This window comes from Notolepis coatsorum, assembly GCF_963971535.1.
Source record: "Notolepis coatsorum genome assembly, chromosome: 13".
NCBI lineage: Eukaryota > Metazoa > Chordata > Actinopteri > Aulopiformes > Paralepididae > Notolepis > Notolepis coatsorum.
The window spans coordinates 44,268,916-44,288,910 of NC_140177.1; the positions used below are offsets into that span (position 1 = coordinate 44,268,916).

The window sequence follows — 19,995 nt, forward strand, 5'->3', positions numbered from 1 at the left end:
GCCTTACAAATACATTTGATTTTGATTTGATTATCAATAAGGTAAGATATCTGGAACACACAAACACTATTTTTTAAAATCACATGCCATGAAACTCTGGGACCTGGCTGAATTTAAGACCGCACAAATCATGTTTAAAGCACGAAACAATTCACTCCCGGGTAACATCCAAAAATTCTGTTATAGAGAGGGGGGTTACAATTTAGAGGAGAGTCTAACTTCAAGAAACAGGCTGTTCATTCAACAATGTATGTATATTTCAGTTTGTGGAGTGAATATGAGTTGCATAAGATGATAAGAGTGTGAAGGTATACTGAATACTGTCCATCTGTATGTCATGTATGTCATTATATGTTACGATGAATTGAAAATGGGGGACAAAAGTCTTTCTCTGGTCTGCATCCCCTTAACAATTGTGTGTATTGAGCCGTACTGTATATTGTACCCATTCTGCAATCTGTTAAGTTTTCAATCAATCAATCAATCAATCAATCAATCAATCAAGGGGGTAGGAATACATACGTTTACACTTCATCCTCCTACTCCTGCTTGTTTTTTTTTTATCTGTTTATTACTTGTTTTTTATTATTATTTATTTTCAATTTATGTTCAAAATAAATAAACGCATTCATTCAAGATATTGTGTGAGCAAAAGTATATAATTTACTCATACAGTATTCTCTGGCCTCGCGCGGATCTCACAGCTGTGCCCGCACAGTGCAATACTCCAATTCAGCCATTGGGTGGGTGGCGCTGCTGAGCGGCCCTCACAGCGCGGCAGTCAGAGCGCGGCCCTGAGAGCGCCGCTGGCTCTGCGACTCTGCAGCTGCATGCTTCTCGCATCAACTCATTTCACATTCATCCCCGTTTCTCACATATTATTTATTCTGAGCAGATAATGCTTTCAATGATAGACAAAATAAATAGCATTACACCTTTATTAAACCATTTTCACGTGTTAAACATAATTGCAGTGTAATAATCACACTTAGAAATGTGAATATTGTCATATAAAACCTTAGTACTATAACATGATAGTAAATTAGATTAATCGCTTTTTTGTAATCACACATTACAGAAAATCTAAATTCTAAAGTCTCGAAAGACATGACAAATGCAAGTATTTGGTCACTTGACTTGGCACCATTTACACAACAGGTGTCCATTGAATATGCAGATGAACCATCCCTTGTCTCTGGGCTTGGCTGAGGGGCAGAGCGAACGGCCCTGGTAACAGTGACAACACTGTTCTCGCTCTCAACAAGCTACTGCCTTTTCTGATCCTCTCGACAGGCTTGGGCTTCCGGGAAGCTTCCTTCCTTATTTTTATCATATAGATTGACGGAATTGTTTAGTCAGAACAAGGTAATGGATTTTAATGAGCTATAATGAATAGATCAGAAACAGAACATCATATAGATCTGTAATGCAGAGACTGTAGAGGGGAAGCAAAAAAAGGGGGGGGGAAACATAACTATGTTTTTGTATAGTATAGTTAGTATAACTGTATATTGTATAGGATATTGTATAGTAGTGTATATAGGACCCATTACCTTTTAATTCGTAAGCCTAGCATTGTATTGTATTTTATCTTAGTACTTTTTATCATGTCCAATTTATTATCTATTCTATTTTATTCTATTATTATTTATATTTTTTGCACAATCAAGGCGGGCATGGCCACCCTCATTTCACTATATGTCTTGTGTATGTATGTGACGAATAAACCTCTTGAATCTCTTGGGAAGTAAAACAATGTTGCAAGATGTCCCTCTTCAGCAAAGATGCAGTGCCACCGAGCTCCACCGGGGGGCAGGCAGCATTATTTTTGCTTCACTCTCTTTCCTTTGCCCACAGAATACCCAGGTTCAGCCAGCTACAAGTGGAAAGATCAGAACAGCCATTCAGACACAAAAACAAGCCAAATTAGAAGACACAGCAAGTTAAAGATTTTTTTTCTCTGATCTTGAGCTAGCCTGCCATTATCAAACAAGGAAAGACGTTTCCCTACTCAATAAATATGGTCTATGGATTATTCAGAGTAGAAATCATGGCTAACCAGGAATACATTTTTCTACAAATATGTTGGTTGAATTCATTTGTACAAATTATGTGAATTGCAGGAGAAACAATGTCGATTTATTTTGCACATAATCTCAGACATATCCAAAAACTCTAAACAGTTTTGCACACATTAATTTTGTTTGATAGTTGTTGAGAGTAAATGGGTTTGAATCTTTTTTTATTTGTACTTTATTCTACCTGGGGAGTCAATTGAGGGGGACCCTCATTTTCAATGACACAGAGGGTACATGATGGCATCATAAATTACAAAACATTAAATCATTTAAAGTAAACAGAAAAAAAAAAAAAAAAAAAAGAGCAGTCCTACAATCAAAAACACAACAGTATAGTACAAATAAATAAGACAATTGGACAGTAGTAGGTCAAGGAAAGCAAGTCAAGTTGCCAATGGTCGGTTGTTGATAGAAAATGTAAAGCACCCAAGTGAGACAAAAGTACAACATTTTAGGTCAATTTGCAAGATTCCATGATACAGCTGCATCGACACAAAAAGCAGTCTTTCCATGTTCAGTTCCAACATAGGGTGCCTGAAGAACCAGACAATCACTAGAGCGCGTCATGTGCAGATCTGTATTCCAGTGCAACATAGCTGAGATAAGGGCTTTATAAATATACAGATACCAGTGGATATGTTTTTGGATCTCGAGAAGACCATGAATTTAGTTTTATTTGCATTCAGGACAAGTTTGAGATTTAAGAGATTTCTGGAGGGCACTAAGGAAAGCTGCAGCTTCTCCATAGCTAGCTGAGCAGTGTCAGCAAAACAGTATATAATTGTGTCATCCACATATAAATGAGCCTGACAATCATTCAATAAGGAGACAATATATATATATATATATATATATATATATATATGGTGAAGAGGACTGGCCCCAGGATTGAACCCTGTGGGACACCTATTGCTATCTGCAAAAACTCTGTATATTTCCGTATTGTACACACTCACACTCTCAAACAAGTAGTTCTGAAAGCAGTCACAAGCCTTTCTACCCATATCAATATTACATAATTTTTGTAAGAGCTAAGAATGATAAACTGTATCAAATGCTTTAGACAGGTCTACAAAAAGAGCAGCACAATGCTTCATTCTCTAATGCAGATATAATGTAATTTGTAATGAATGGAACAGCTGAAATAGTGTTGTGATTTGTTGTAAAACCAGATTGGTGTGGACATAAAACTGAGTGAGTTGAAAGGAAAAACTTCAGTTGGTTGTTTACCAAGGATTCCATGATTTTAGCCAAGCATGGTAGTTTGGATATTGGGCGGTAACTATATAAGTCACCCCTATCACCACCCTTATGAAAGCAAGTCACATGGGCTGATTTCCAAGCATAAGGGAATTCTCCCGGTGAAATAGAAAGATTAAATACACGTGTTAACAGCTCTGCAATAACTGGGCGGACAAAAAAATTAAAAAACATCCAACCCATCCTCTCTGGTGGAGCACCTGGAGTACAACACCTCAAGAACATCCCCATGAGAGAAAGGATAAAGATCAAACTGAGAAGCACAGTGGATATCATCTACATATTCATTGTCATCAATAAAAACGTTTGTTGAATGCAAGGCAGATCTAATTTCTTATAGCAGAGGTGCATTTATTTCCTAGCCGTTTGAATAATAGCCAATGAGCAGGATCTAGCTCGAGCCCAGGCAATATCGTTGTCTCTAATCAGAATTATTACCACCAGAGAGAACCATGGCACTTCTCTGTCCTGGTCTTCAGTCTCTTGATAGGTGCATGTTTATGTTTATTAACAATAGAGTTAAATGATTTTGTGAAGAAATCCAGGGCTGCATGCATATCAGAGATATCTGAAGTATAATGTTGCTGGCGTCCTGGATGCGTGTATACTTTCGACAACAAATGTTTGTTTCCGCATTCGAGTTTTGCGCTCTGATTGGCCAGGTCATGTGACATGTGCGCTAATCGTGGGACAGCAAGTTCTGCGCCTATTTCCGGGTCTAACAGCCTGCAAACTACCTGGCGTTCTATCGCCTTGCTCTAAGACAAACTCTAACCTTAACCAACTTCGAAAGAGTGCTTAAGCTTAACCGTCAAAAGAAGGGTAGGCGTTCTATCGCCATGCTCTAAGACATAGGTGTCAAACTCACGGCCCGCGGGCCAAATCCGGCCCGCCACGTCATTTGATGTGGCCCCCCAAGAACTCAAAAAAAAAAAAAAAAAAAAAAAAAAATGTTGTACATTAATATTGTGTTAAAAAATAGCAGTGTTAAAATAATTGTGGGTTAATGCGTTAATAAAGCTTTAACTTTGACAGCTTTAGTTATTACACATTCTTACACATACATGTATGTTGAACATCTGAGGTAACAAAGGAAAAAAGCCAAAAGATCCAGGCGGAATAGGTAACAAAGGGTTGAAGAAATATTGTCTGAACTGTCAGATGCAAGCTGGCTGTGTGACATAACCGAGCATCTCGCTCAATTGAATAAGAAGCTGTAGGGATGCAAACAAGTCCCACCCAAAACTTGACCAATATAGTTGTGAACTGAGACAACCCTTATTTTGTTATTTTTGAGTACAGTTACAGTTGTGTGTTCATGCAGACACATAATAGCAATTTCATTACGAATTGAAAATGGGGGACCCTGATGTAAACAAGTCGAAAGTGTTTCTCTGGTCTGCATCCCCTTAACAATTGTGTGTATTGAGCTGTACTGTACCCATTCTGCAATCTGTTAATTAACGTTAATTAAACTATCTTCCATTAGTTGGATGTATGGCCTCTGCAAGGTTGTGTGCAGCCATTTGTTTTTGTAACATCTGCTACATCTGTCCCACGTGTTCTTTGCAGCTCACACTTGTTAGTTCTGCCCCTCTTGACTGTGACAAAAAGGTTTTGAACAAACTTAATGTCATAGCTTGTATTTGATGATATTCTTCTTTGTTATTTACTTGAATGGTTTGATCATTGATTGGTGGAGTAATATGGGGTTCTGATAAACTAAAATTATTTGTTAAAATAACATAAGCTAACATATATTTTTATATTTATGCAAATGAATATGCAATATGTATAACTTGAATAAGTAATAAATACAGAAACACCATGTTTAACAATATGTAAATGTGTAGCTACATTTATTTTATATTACATTAACATTTATACGGTCTTTGGCCCTTTGAGGGCAACCATAATGCTGATGTGGCCCTCTGTGAAAATGAGTTTGACACCCCTGCTCTAAGACAAACTCTAACCTTAACCAACTTCGAAAGAGCGCCTAAGCTTAACCAGTGTAGAAACTTGCGGTCCCACGATTGGCGCACATGACACATGACCAGAAACGCGCATGGCCAATCAGAGACGCGGAAACAAACATTTGTTGTCGAAAGTATTCAGGCGTCCTGGATATCTTCCACAAAGGCTTGATCGTTAAAGAGTTTCCAATTTCTTCTCAAAACTGTGTGAGACCTTGTTTTAGTCAACTTTGTGCTTTGAATACAAGCTGTAGGGCAGTGATAACTTATGCCCAGTGCAAATACATATTTGCACTGGGCATAAGTTATCACTGCCCTACAGCTTGTATTCAAAGCACAAAGTTGACTAAAACAAGGTCTCACACTGGACACGATTTTATCAATACGGTATAAGATCAATTAAGGTCGATCTTGATGAATCCTTTATATTAGGTTGAGTGGATTCAGTTATCAGTTAAAATCTCCTAAAACAATTAGCTCTGAATCAGCATAAGGAGAAATAAACTGCACCAAGCAGTCAACATTGATGGGGGTCGCAGACATACCCTGTTTTACATCAATAGCTACCCCCCCCCTCCCTTCCTGACTCACTCAACATTAAAATATCTGGGTCCATTTGCAAGACCAGAATATTCAAGTGATCTAGCTTTTTTATTAGGCTCCTGATGTTTAGTTGGATTATTCCCAGCCTGTTTCTAGACTTAACCCTTTCACTAGTGGGATAGTAAAGGGTTAACCTTCTGTAGTGTGGTAGTGAAAGGGTTAACCTTCTGTATTGTCGCAGTGAAAGGGTTAACCATTTGGTAGTGTGGCAGTGAAAGGGTTAAAGGAGGATATAATGAGAATTGGAATTGGAATGAGAGTATAGCAGTAGGAGGTTTTAGGTAAATCGTGATCAGATTAGAGGGATTTACAAAGCAAGCAAGAGTAGTGAGTAGGCTTTCTACTACTGATACAAGTGGGAATAGATTAATGATATAATACTAATAAACTTTATTTATATAGCACTTTTTTTTATCCACTTTTTCTCCCATTTTTCTATTTTTCTCCCATCCCAATTTCGTATCATCCAATTCAACCCTCCCCTGTCTCGAACGCTGTTTCTTGCCTCCCACAAGCCGGCTGCAATGTGGACTAAGTCATACTGTACATAGCACAAGTCCCCTCCGATACTCGAGGTAACAGCAGTCGCATCTTTTCACCTGCACGGCGCAATCTTTCAGCGTCAGGGGTCTGCGCTTTGGAGGGGCGCCGCCCCCATCGCTTCCTGATTCTACTGCGCAGGCGCACCAACCGACCTGTAGGAGTCGCTGTCCACAACGCCCGATCCCCACCCATCAGTTTCCCACCCCCTAATACTGCCAATGTGTATTAGTACGGACGACCAGCTAAACTGAAAGCAATGTGGAGCGCTGGGCTCGAACAGTATAGCACTTTTCATACAGAAATTGCAGTTCAAAGTGCTTAAATGGGTTGTAGTCCGTTACTACACTACTTTGACGTTTAGTGACAACAGCTCAAAGAGCACCTACGGGAGGCTGCAATTCGAAACTGGCCTCGGTAAATGTCCAAACCCCCTGGAGCCACCCACCCACCCAACCCCCTCCAATGTACAGGTTCTTCCCCCTCGAATGTATATATTTTCTTTTAGGATCTCTGTCTCTTAAACAGTACTGTATATTTGTATATCTTGTATGTCATAAATGTCTGGATGTAACAGTACTGTATATCCATCTGTATGTCGTGTATGTCATAAATGTCATGATGAATTGAAAATGGGGGACCCTGATGTAAACAAGACGAAAGTCTTTCTCTGGTCTGCAACCCCTTAACAATTGTGTGTATTGAGCCGTACTGTATTGTACCCATTCTGCAATCTGTTAATAAAGTTTTCAATCAATCAAGCTAGGTTCCGATTTACTGGTCTATTACCTACAACCTACATGAAGGACAGAAACAGCATTGTTATACATATCAACACGGATCTAACAGACTCATCCAATCTCATGGACAGAACGAACAGGACCTCAAGGCATGGTTCATGTTCCTTGACTGTCCGGAGTGTCCGATAGGGCAATCTCCTCCGGTGTTCCCCAGGGGTCCGTCCTTGGCCCTATCCTCTTCATCATCTACCTCCTCCCACTTGGTCGGATTCTCCGTACAACATCAATTTCCACTGTTACGCGGACGACACCCAGCTCTATGTTTCCTCCAAACCCACTTCCACCCTCCCTCCCTCTTCCCTCTGTGCCTGTTTACAGGAAATCAAATCCTGGTTCACTTCAAATTTCCTCAAACTAAAGTGATAAAACAGAGGTAGTCCTCATTGGCTCCAAGTCCACACTCACCAAGCACCCCAGTTTCACCCTCACCATAGACAACTCCTTGGTTTCCCCTTCCCCCCAGGTCAAGAGTCTGGGTGTCGTCCTCGACAGCACCCTATCATTCCATTCCCACATCAATAACACCATCCGGTCCGCCTACTTCCACCTTCGCAACATCAACCACCTCCGCCCTTCACTCACTCCCAACAGCGCCGCAATCCTGGTCCACTCCCTCGTCACTTCCCGCTTGGATTATTGCAACTCACTTCACTTTGGTCTCCCCCACAAACTCCTCCATAAGCTCCAACTGGTCCAGAACGCTGCTGCCCGTATAATAACCAGAACCCCTGTCAGCAGTCACATCACCCCCGTCCTACGCCAACTACACTGGCTTCCCATTAAACACCGCATAGACTACAAGATCCTCCTCCATACATTCAAGGCCATCCACAACCTCGCCCCTCCATACCTGTCCGACCTCCTCCACATCAACATACCCACCCGGTCCCTCAGGTCTGCCTCCTAATGAGAGTTTTGAAGTCCGCTTTCAACCGTTCTGACTATCCGAGGTTTGATGTAATTGGCTCAAACATGCACAACCATTGAGGTTGCTGTACTGGCTAACCAGTGGATTTATGATGGCATTTATATCCAAAACGCTGGCACCAGGATAGCAGCACATGGGAATGGCGATGCGACACACCATGGTCCACTTCCTCCAGCTGGTTGTAGCGGCGGCTGTGTGCACTTGGTCTACGCTACGGGGTGGGGGTGGGGGTGGATGAGCTCAGCACTTTAGATTCAACAGGCCAGATCATCCACCAGATCCTGGAATCTGGGTGGCACTGAAGATGCTGTGTAGTTTGACGGATTGCCACCCCAGATCAGGGTGGGTGGTGTTAGCAGGGGGCCTGTGAATGCTAGCAGCCTGCAGCATGCTGTGACTGTCCCAACAATTTCTCGTCATCCTTGATCCTATAAAGTGTTGATATTCTCCCCTCAAGCTGACACACAGGGAGGGAAGAATAGGAGATGGCATTTAGCTAGACTGTAGCTGTATAGCACAGCTAGCAGGCTAGCTAGCTAACAGGCCAGCTTAACCAGCTGTAATGCCGTTATGCCGGTGATGGTCCATGATCCAAAATCAAAAGTCCAGAGCAGCTGAGGGTCAAATCACTAGAGCAGAATATAATCGTTAACAATACGATTCAGTGAGAGCCAGGTATCACTGTGACCCCATATCCCCGCTAGCATAGCTAGCCTATCTACCAGGTACAGATGTACGTCACCTTGCGCTAGCTACGACCGCAGGTTTTAGCGGAGGTAGTAGGTACACGTCCATCAGTCCAGACGAGGGTCAAGCCAATAGATCAGAAGTGAACAAACAAGTCCAAGATCCAAATTTGGTGTTGATGGGGAGAAGAAACGTCTGTAACCAGGACAATTGAATGCAGGAAAACAATAGCATAAATATGTTTACCAGTGATGTAATCGGGGACATTGAATCCTTGTGTTGTGTTAATTACAGCTCCATGAAATGATAGCAATCCCTATAAGACAAAGTACTTAACACAGTACACGGATTCAATGTCCCAGATGACATCACTGGTGGCCATATTCAAACTCGTTTACTCTTAATACCGGTTAAACTAAATGTATATGTGCCAAACGGTTTAGAGTTTTTGGATGGGTGTGAGATCATGTGCAAAATAATTATTGTTTTTTGATGAAGTGGCCCTGAATCAAATTCCGGATCAATTCAAAAAGCTGACAAACCATGGAAACGAGGAAAAAAAAGTATCTTGTTCAGTTTTGTCACCTGCTGCCTCTTTCTTGTAACGCGGAAGAAGTCCTCCATGCGTGTCTGTCTGCTGTGTCCCGCTGCCTTGTCCTCCTCCCTCTCCTTCCTCCTCCTCTCCCGCGTCTGGCGGAACTTCTCCATCCGTCCGCGGATCCTGTGCTCCCTAGAAGAGAACAGTTGAATAAACATTGATGTCCCAGTAATCTCTGATACACATTAGGGCTGGGCGATATGGCCAAAAATGTTATCACGATAAAATGTTTCATATCGTGGCGGCTGAGTGGCGCAGTGGGCAAGACGCTCGCCACTAACGCAGGATATGCTGGTATCGAGCCCAGCTCTCGGCGTTGCTACCGGCTTGGCCGGCCGTCATACTAACACAATTGGCAGTGTTAGAGGGTGGGAAAGCCGGTGGGTGGGGATTGGACGTTGTGGACAGCGACTCCTACAGGTCGGTTGGGTGACGCCGGTGCGACGGAAGCAGGAAGTGACGGGGGCAGCGTGAGCCTCCCACACATTACTCCTCGCCACTGAGAGTTCGAGCTGCTGCGGTGAAAAGATGCGACAGGCTGCCTCCTCGTGTACCGGAGGGGACACGTGATGCAAGGCTTCTATCCTCACTACAGCCGACCAGTGGGAGGCATAGTTAGCAACGTTCAAGACAGGGGAGGGAAGAATTGGAAATATACGAAATTGGGATGGGAGAAAAATTGAAAAATGGGGAGAAAAAGTAGATACAAAAAATAAAATGTTTCATATCACTCTATATCGATAATTATCTCGATATACATGAAATTATTATTTCTGTCAAGTTTAAAGGCTATTTTTGCTGCTGAATGAAAGCTGAAGAAACCAGAAGGTTAATTGTGGTTCAGAATATTCTTTATTGTCAGAACATGACAAACTAGGCCTACTTGCCAAACCACAAATCTGAGGTAGAACATGAACATGAACTGTATAACAATAAAACTTGTATAACTGATATTAACACTTTCAATGCCCAAAACGTTATAAGATGTTTTATCAGCCCAATGCCTGAATGCCCACGACGACAATTATCGTTTTATTAGCGATCTGAATTCATATTTCATCAACCGAGTCTCCCGTTGGTATGCAGCCCCTGTAGGAGCTCAGATGTGAAAAAACCGCCCCTATCGTCTCCCAGATGGTAATGCACCCTTTTGGAATGGACTCAATGAAAATTGATGAGAAAAGAAAAATCCGGAATCCACAGTTTACTTCTCAGGCATGTAACCCGAGCCGATCGGATTCATTGTGGACCCTCAGAACAGTGTGGAATACATATGTACAGTATGTAGCATTGGATCAATAAAAGCGATCGATTTTTGGAATGGCGATCAGGAATTGGAATGATCTTTTTGGAGAACATCTGATCTGAGGTAAGGAATCTATTTTACAAGTCTTGGGATAATCAGAGTTGTATTCGCTGAGATCTCAGCGTTCGCCCTATGTGTGTGTGTGTGTGTGTGGGCGATCGCTTTGAGGAAATCAGAGAATCGATTTTTCAGATCGCCTATATAGCGTGCATACGTACACATATACTTCGACAATGTTGACTGGAAAACGAGTCATTGATAAGCGACGGGCAGATTAGACACATAGCCATAATTTAAAACATAGATTAGGCGTTATTAACGCTAACATTGAAGTGGATGGTGGGCATTCAAGCGGTAAATCAAGATTAAGCTTGGGCTCTGAAAGTGTTAACAATGAAAATAAATAAATAAAATGTCAATTCTGGTATTAATAATGAAAAATTAATTAAATAAATAAAATTTCAAGTCTGATTAGCACACATAGCCTACTGTGTACAGACGGTTTCAAACTGTATTTTAACACTTTCTTTGCCAGGCTTATGTACATCATTATACCATCCTCTGCCAGCTCTATTTGTCTATGGAGAAGTTCCCCTTCTTTGCAGGGCTATAACTTTTCAAATTGTATTGCTAAATTGACATTACTATGGCCCATTCAACGTCAATTATCTATCGTTCAGGATGTGGGAACGTTATACTTTTTCATTCACATATTCATACTAAAATACGGTCTAAAGTATAAATATGTTTTTATCGTTTTCTGCAGCATTCTGCAGAACGTGATTTATAGCCCTAAATGCATTATATTGATGATCAAATACAGTTTGATAGCGATCGGCGCGAGATAAAAAAAATTCAAATGGACGTGCTTCTAGAAGTTACTACTTATCATCTGATGTTGACCGGATGGGGGGGGGGGTCGTTTATAATTCCGTGGCCAACGTTAGATGATTCATCTAGTGTGGGTGATATGATCATTAGAGCAGTTTGTATCGAACACGGTAAAAAAAAAAACCTGAAACTTACCCCAGTCTCCTCGGGCCGTTGGGCGATGAGCGTGGAGCAAAAATATTCCTATTATGGGATGTTGAAATATGCGATCCATCTCCAGGTTGTATAATAGTATATACGTCCAAATCATGTTGTTTATCGAGTTATTGGTAACGGATCGCTATCCATTGTGTCGCGCTCAAGTCCCGGGACCTATAGCGAGTGATCGGACCGAATTTGGATGAGCACCAGTTTCCGTTTCCGGTTTCCGGTTTGGGCGATCCGCCGATCGGCCACCAGATGGCGCTCTTGAACCGTTGGAGAGTTGAGAGGAGATCAACAGTAGATCTCAAGTCTCCGGGGGAGAAATATGATTGCGATCACAGATTTTTGAAATATTGATCTCAATGACGTGTTACGGCGTCATTGGCAGAATTAGCATGGCGGGGAATGACGAGTTAAGGCGTCCTTGGCGACCAAAGTGTTAAATTAGAAAGCAAACAAAATAAATGGACAAGAGAAAAATAAATCTCAATTTGGTCAGTATTGTCATTTGGACAAGCAAAGCCATTACTTTAAGTTGCGGGCAAGATAGACAAGCCTGTCCACAAATCTGAGGTAGAACATGAACACGAACTGTACAACAATAAAATGTTTATAACTGGCATTATTAATGATTTTCTTTTAATTATTAATATTGACCATGTTTCATATTTATATAGAGGAAAAATATATCGCGATAATTATCGTTATTGTTTTATCGCCCAGCCCCAATACACATACAGTATGAGAGTTGCGTCTCGACTCGAGGCCACCAGCATACACACATAAATAGTACCTACTTGACATGTTTCTCGTGGCAGAGGTACTGGACCAAGGCCTCTTCATCTGGTTCAGACCAGACCAGTTCAGGGGCCACAGTTTGTGGACTGTTCAAGAATAACTTCCTGGCATCCTGGTACTTCCAGCAATCTGGTACAGGATGTGTCTGGAGAGATGGGTAGATCGAAATTTGCATCGCCGACATTATGGGAAATGCACTTACAGCTTTGCAGCTTCTTTGAGTGGGTTGACCCAACCTAGTCAAAGTCAATGTCAGCTTTATTGTCACCTCTCGTAATGTGCAAGACATACAGCTACTGTACATGAAATTGTGTTTCCCCTTCCCACAGTGTATATAAAAAAACAAGATCTAATATAAACATAAAGTAACATATAGTACACTATAAACAAAGTAACATATGGACAGTATACAGGACTATTATACAATGTAGACAGTAGCTTAAAAAAAAGAAGTGAATGTATGAGTGAATGTAACCTACAAACTAGACTAGATATACTGTAGTCCATACATGCAGTTTTATCTTCATAGGCCCATCAACTGTACATATGTTATAACACTGTTTCAACCCAATTCATGCTCTTGACTAGTATCCTAAAACATTTTTAATGCAATGTGAATGATACAAGAAGTGTGAATGATACAAGTGGTTCTTGACCTTTTTGGAGAGACACTAAATGCCAGAGCAGCAATGATGCTGACAAAATTACGGATTGGTTGGAAATGTCACATAAAAAGCCACCGCAGAGCCGGTGAACAGAAACATAAACACACAGTGCTGCTGGACGAGACTTGAATGGAATGGAAGTAGTATTAATTATAACATTAAAAGGAACGCGGCAACATTATGGGAAATGCGCTTACCGTCTTCTCCAGAGTCAGACAAGAAGATAAGATACCAATTTCTATGCGTTCAGTAGAAAGCTATCTGACTGCAAGCTATAGCTTAGCACAAATGAATGGAAGTGGATACGGACCACGTGCAGCCAGATAGATTTCTACTGAACGCACAGAGAGAAAACTGGTATCTATCTTCTTGTCTCTCTCTGGAGAAGACGGTAAGCTAATTTCCCAAAATGTTGGTGTGATCTTTTAAGACGTGACTAAATAGCTTAGATCCTAAAAGTTTTCCTTTAAATATGGTCTACAAGTCTACAAAAATCGATACTACCTTCCTGTTGACATGTAGAAGAACACTCTCTATGGTGCGGTGCTGTTGGATAAGGGTCAGAGCTCTCTTGGGACCCAAGCCGTGGATCTTGTCACAATAGTCGCAGCCCAGCAAGATACATAGATCCACAAACTGAAGGACAGAGGTTTGGTCAAATATATGAATGGGGGTTACATGATCAAATAGATGAAATAATGTTTGTATACTGCATCTATGGGTAGTTTTCTCTTGTACATATTGTGTCTTACCTCCTTGTGTGTAATCTTCAGAATGTCTAGTAGCTTGGATAGAGAATACTCAACGACTTCACTGTGAATAAAAAGGATTTATCAATAGTTGGACACTAGGATCTAAGCTATTTAGTCACGTCTTAAAAGAACACACCAACATTTTGGGAAATTAGCTTACCATCTTCTCCAGAGAGAGACAAGAAGATAGATACCAGTTTACTCTCTGTGCGTTCAGTAGAAAGCTATCGGACTGCATGTTAGCCTAGCTTAGCACAATGAATGCAAGCGAACATGACCGGTTAGCCTAGGTATTGTCCAACTAACACCTCTCCCGAAGGCTAACCGGTCATGTCCACTTCCATTCATTGTGCTAAGCTAGGCCAGTGGTTCCCTAGGGGTCGCGAGCAGCCGTGGGGGGGGGGGGTCGCGAGATGATTTCCAGAATGTATTGATTTCAAGTCAGGCTACTGAACTTAGAAGCAGGCCAGTGTTTCTAGTTGCAGATAACCTAGATGGGGAACAACCAGGAGATCACTGCAACAGAGGGTAACACAGTCTAAACTCACACAAGTTCTCTCTCTCTCTTTTTTTGTTTAACAATAATTTGTGATGCCATCACACACACCGGCATTTAAAGGGTTAGAATTATGAATTGAATGTGTGGTGGTTATGATCAGGGCTGAAGTTGAATAAAAGATTTATGAAAGAAAAAGTGGTAAATTATTTCAACATAATATTTTTATGGCGTTTTTGAAGAGGACAATTTAAAAATCCATCAAAATCAGTGTTGTTGCTAATCAGACATATGCTAGCCTGTTTTTTTAACAATAATTTCTGATGCCATCACAAACACTGGCATTTAAAGGGTACAAATTCAGAAATCCCTGCACCAGAATGCAGGAAATTAAGTATTTAAAAAAAATTATAATAATAATCCTGGTGGGGGACCCCCAGACCCCCCCACTTAAAAAGTTGCCTGACTGGGGCTATATTTCGCACTATATTTCCTGGCCTGAATGATTTCCCCAGTCCGGCCCTGGTTAAAAGCCTCCAATGCTTATTAGTGTGTGTGAACGTGTGCATGTTTCAACCAAAAAAAAAAGTCTAATCATAATTTTTTTTAATTTGTTTTTACCTCCTATAATAGGCTCTCTGACACCGTTATTTCGGGGGTCGTGGCCTGAAAACTTTGGGAACCCCTGAGCTAGGCTAACATGCATCCAGATAGCTTTCTACTGAACGCAGAGAGAGTAAACTGGAGAAGACGATAAGCTAATTTCCCAAAATGTTGGCGTGTTCCTTTAACTTAACTCTTAAAAAAAAAAAAAAAAAAAAAAAAAAAACACAATGCATGCCTGGAACAAAGCACACACTCTCTGGACAAGCCTTTGACATGCATATAAGCACACTAGAAATCTTTCTTCGAGTTGCGCATTATATTTACACACAGAATAAATAAACATAACTATTACAAATCCTTACCTGTCCCTCTTGGCATTGAGTTGGCGGATGAGAACACTGCCCCCAAACGGGAGGGTGTCCATGTCCTCCGAAGCCACGGCATCCACAGTTCCCTGCTGCACCAGCTGGGCACACAGCGCCTCGCCGTCCCCTGGAGCCTAGATGGGAAGATGCATGGAGTAAGGAATTGGAGAGAGAAAATTCAAGAGAGAGAGAGAGAGAGAGAGAGAACACAGCTGGTGTGTTGTTAGGTTATACCGCTATAGAGGATGACTGTGTGGATGTCTGACCTGGATGATGGGAACACCCATGAGCTTCAGGAGGTGGAGACAGTCTCGCGTCCGAGGGGACACTGCAGGAGGCAGGGAAACAATCACCAATTATTGCTGCAGATTGAAATTCAACTGACTTCTTAACAACCCTTTTTGTTTACGTCAGCCTCATCTTGTAGGCAAAACAGCTTCTGAATCTGAAGGATTTTATTTCTTTGGAGTTGATCTCCTGAGCCAGCTCTCAAAACGTGAAATAGTAATTTAGTAGTGTCTCCACAGTTCTCATTCTCTGAGAACCTTTTGAGAATGTCAACGGTACTAATATGATGAAACATCTCCTCGCACTTGTTTTTAATTTGTTTTTATTATCCTTGTATTGTCTTACATGTGCCTGAGCGGTTAGGAGAGCTCCATCCAGCTGCTTCAGCTCTCTTCTCAAGCTGCAGGGGAAACCACAGAAGAAGTCAGTCACCAGCGTCATTGTAATCCTCCACACACCTGTCAAGCTACTTCTGACCAATACGCATAACGCCTGGCTGTGTTTCTCACACTGTACCATTCAACAGCAGGGTGGACCACACTGGGGGCAGCAGTAGCCGAAAAGGTTCAAGAAGCAGGCTTGTGGCCGGAGGGTTGCCAGTTCAAATCCCTTATCCGGCAGAAAAGCCTGTGCAAGGCAAGTGAATGAGTAACCCTTCCTCAAGACCCACTGTTGAAGTGCCCTTGAGCAAGGCACTTAACCGCCAATGTCTCCAGTGGAGCTGCTCAATGGCCAACAGTAGATGACAGGCAGCCACCCTGATGGAGAGCAATTAACTTATATAATGCACTTTATTTGTATAGCGGCACGGCACGGTGGCGTAGTGGTAACACTGTCGCCTCACAGCAAGAAGGTCCAGGGTTCAATTCCCGCTTGGGGACCAGGTTTCCGCGATGCCAGGTACCCAGGTGGGTGATCTCCCAGGCCTTTCTGTGTGGAGTTAGCATGTTCTCCCCGTGCTCGCATTATTATTATTATTATTATTATTATTATTATTATTATTATTATTATTATTATTATTATTATTATTATTATTATTATTATTATTATTATTATTATTATTATTATTATTATTATTATTATCATCATACAAGAATTGCAGCCCAAAGTGCTTCACAGCAGTGATGTAGACACAAAATAGACATACTATAAGATCAGCAGAGAATTGGCATCATTTATGCAGAGGATTTATATTAAAACTTTATTAAAAATAATAAACATTGTAATATATTTCTGTCATTAAAATCTATTAAAAAGATTGTGATATATTTCTGTGTTAAAATGTCCAACCCCAAGCCCCACTTGTATTGGGAATTGTGCAAAATAAAAGCAATGCATAAAGTGCAGTCTGCAGACATAGAATGAGTATACAAATATAAAAATAGACAAGAGTAAGAGCAGTGCAATAAAACACACGTAAATTAGCATAAAACAGAATAAGAGTAAATCGTTATGGTCTTGACTGTTACAGAGGCCTTCCTACCTCATCATGAAAACATATGCACCAATTAGCTTTCACTGTATTCTTCTACATTAATCTCCATCAAGACATGTAGTTTGAGCCTTGCTCTTTTCCTCATAGCAAACCAAGTGAAAGAAGTATGCGCTGAGACACAATGCCGGGAGAATATGCATGGAATCAAAGGGAGACTAGAAATTCTACTTCACGGTGCCACCTGACCTACCACAGCCCTCTTTTCCCCTGGAGGTTTCCCATCAAACACAAAGACTGGCTTGATGTCATGTTCCAGGAAAGTGAGTGTGCGAAAGAACACACCTGCCAGGGGACTGAAGGGAGAACACACTATTCAGATAGTTGACACAAGTTACACGTATAGTTAGGGCTGGGCGATTAATCGATATTATCGATTAATTCGAACTAATGATTTAGGACGCTTTTCAAAAATTTAAGATTGGTGAAAGTTCGGTTTGCACTTCAATCCCAATAGGGACATTTATCTTGGTTTGATATTTTTTTTGTGTCAAATAAAAACAAAGGTTATTTGAATGATTTCCTTGGCGTTTCTAGTTTTCAAGAGAAAAAAATCTATTAAAATCGTAAATCGGATTTAAAAAATAATAATCTGGGATTTCATTTTAGGCCATATCGCCGAGCCCTACGTATACACTTTTAATATGTCACAACATGATGTGCTGAAGCGACAGATACAATAATGTTACTGTTGTATGGCTGTATGGACTGATGAAGAGAAGAGAATGTAAGTGATGAAATGGTAGCAAGATCATCTCAGCCTAATTTAGCATTTGGCTCTCACCTCAGGAACTGGAGTGAAGGCATTGCGGCACGGAACTGGTTCAAAACAATGGAAGTATCCAGAGCAATTACCTTTCCTGTTGAGTGTGAGAGAAGGCCAGCATTATCACCACCAAACAAACAACATCTTCGCCAACTAGCGTTTGTGACCACATGCTCTGACAAGAACAAGTTAAAGTTTGAGTAAAATGTACTCCGTTTGAGTAAAATTTACTCTGCAAAATTTACTGTGTGGGTAAAACAGAGTCCATTCTCTTCGGTTCAAATAACAAACTCAGCAAGACCGACAGATTCTCAGTTACAGTGGGTGACAATATTGTCACAAGGAAAGATGAAATTAGTATACCTGGGTTCCATCCTAGAGGCAAATCTTTCCTGTGACAAAATGGCATCCAATGTAATAAAAAAAAGTCAACCAACAAACTAGATTCTTGTACTGGATCTCCTCTCTGGTAAACAAGAATACCCTGAAGACTCTGGCAGGAGCACTCATTCAAGGGTACGACTATGCTTGCACCTCATTGGTACCAAAGCACCTCAAAGGCGCTAAAAACAAAATACAAACATCACAAAACAAACTGGTCAGACTACTGCTTGACCTTACTCCTAGAACCCACCTCACACCTGCCCACTTTGACTACCTAGGATGGCTTAGAGTAGACGACAGAGTACAGCAACTTGCAATGGGCCTGGTCTACAAGATACACTACTAAGGTTGGTACCCATGTACATGTCAAAATACTTCCCAAAGGTCAGTGAATACCATGACCACAACACCAGAGGGAGCTCCACAAATAATGTTAAACCCAGATTCGGCTCAAACAAGGGACTAAACACGTTTCGCAATTATGCCACATCAATGTGGAACGCCCTACCCACAGCTGTAAAGGAATGTGAATCACTACCCACCTTCAAAACCACTCTCAAAGAACACATACGGGAGACTGCTATTCGAAACTGGCCCCTGTAAATGTCCAAACCCAACCCCCTCCAATGTACAGTTTCGCCACCACTCAATCAATGAATGAATGAAGGAATGAAAACTTTATTTAACAGATTGCAGAATGGGTACAATACAGTACGGCTCAATACATACAATTGTTAAGGGGATGCAGACCTGAGAAAGACGTTTGTCTTGTTTCCATCAGGGTCCCCCATTTTCAATTCATATAGACATTTATGACATACACAACATACATGACATTTATGGCATAGGGACATATCAATCAATCAATGCTTCTACAAAGGATGCTTTGGATTGTCCGTGGTGAGTTATTGGAGAGGATTGGAATAGAGTAAGTGCTGACAGGAGGGTGCGGCTGATATGTAATGTAAACCCCGGGCCCTTCCTGACTTCACACGGCTAACTTTTAACCAACTATCAAATAGCATAGGTAAAATCTTACAAAACTGGGCGCAATGCGAGAGCATTTACCTGCGTAATCACCAATCTCGTTGTGCGAAATTGCAGCAGGCGCATCTGAACGAATCAAATCTGTCAGTTTAGTAATCCCCATAATGTATTACTTGTGTTTAGCACCCATTTGATTGTTATGATGGCAAACTGTCTTCTTCTGATAAATAGATTTCAGGCAGACTTGATGGCAAATGTAATGTGTCGCCTCCTACTGCCCCGGAGTGAGTTGACCAATTGTGTTACCGTCTGGGCATTTGTTTCTGAATATTATTAGATGTGCTGTGGTTATACCTACTACTATGCTTTTGCAAAATAATTATCCAGACTCCAGACCCCCGACCCTCTCAAATATCTTTCCCTGCTACATCATTCAAATTAAATCTATCTCCCTCAACAACACTGTTGTTCTGAGGCCATGCACTAGCATCACTCACTCACCCCTGCCCACTTTGACAACCTAGGATGGCTAGAGTAGACGTGGCGTCGCGTGGGTAAAATAACAGGGGATGCCAAAAAAATAAG

General features: G+C 41.3%; 1 protein-coding gene across 1 annotated transcript; it reads right to left on the minus strand.

The window, feature by feature from the left end:
- Window positions 1-930: 930 nt before the first annotated feature.
- Window positions 931-19,626, minus strand: LOC311239631 (putative flap endonuclease 1 homolog). The gene is made up of 11 exons (XM_084328009.1): window positions 19,492-19,626; window positions 18,058-18,133; window positions 17,467-17,569; window positions 16,127-16,181; window positions 15,760-15,821; window positions 15,491-15,627; window positions 14,027-14,087; window positions 13,779-13,910; window positions 12,609-12,754; window positions 9,458-9,602; window positions 931-1,876 (listed from the first exon to the last, which is right to left on the minus strand). The coding sequence occupies exons 1-11, from the start codon at window positions 19,571-19,573 to the stop codon at window positions 1,823-1,825; spliced, it is 1,053 nt and encodes a 350-aa protein (XP_084184135.1). The 5' UTR covers window positions 19,574-19,626; the 3' UTR covers window positions 931-1,822.
- Window positions 19,627-19,995: the final 369 nt, after the last annotated feature.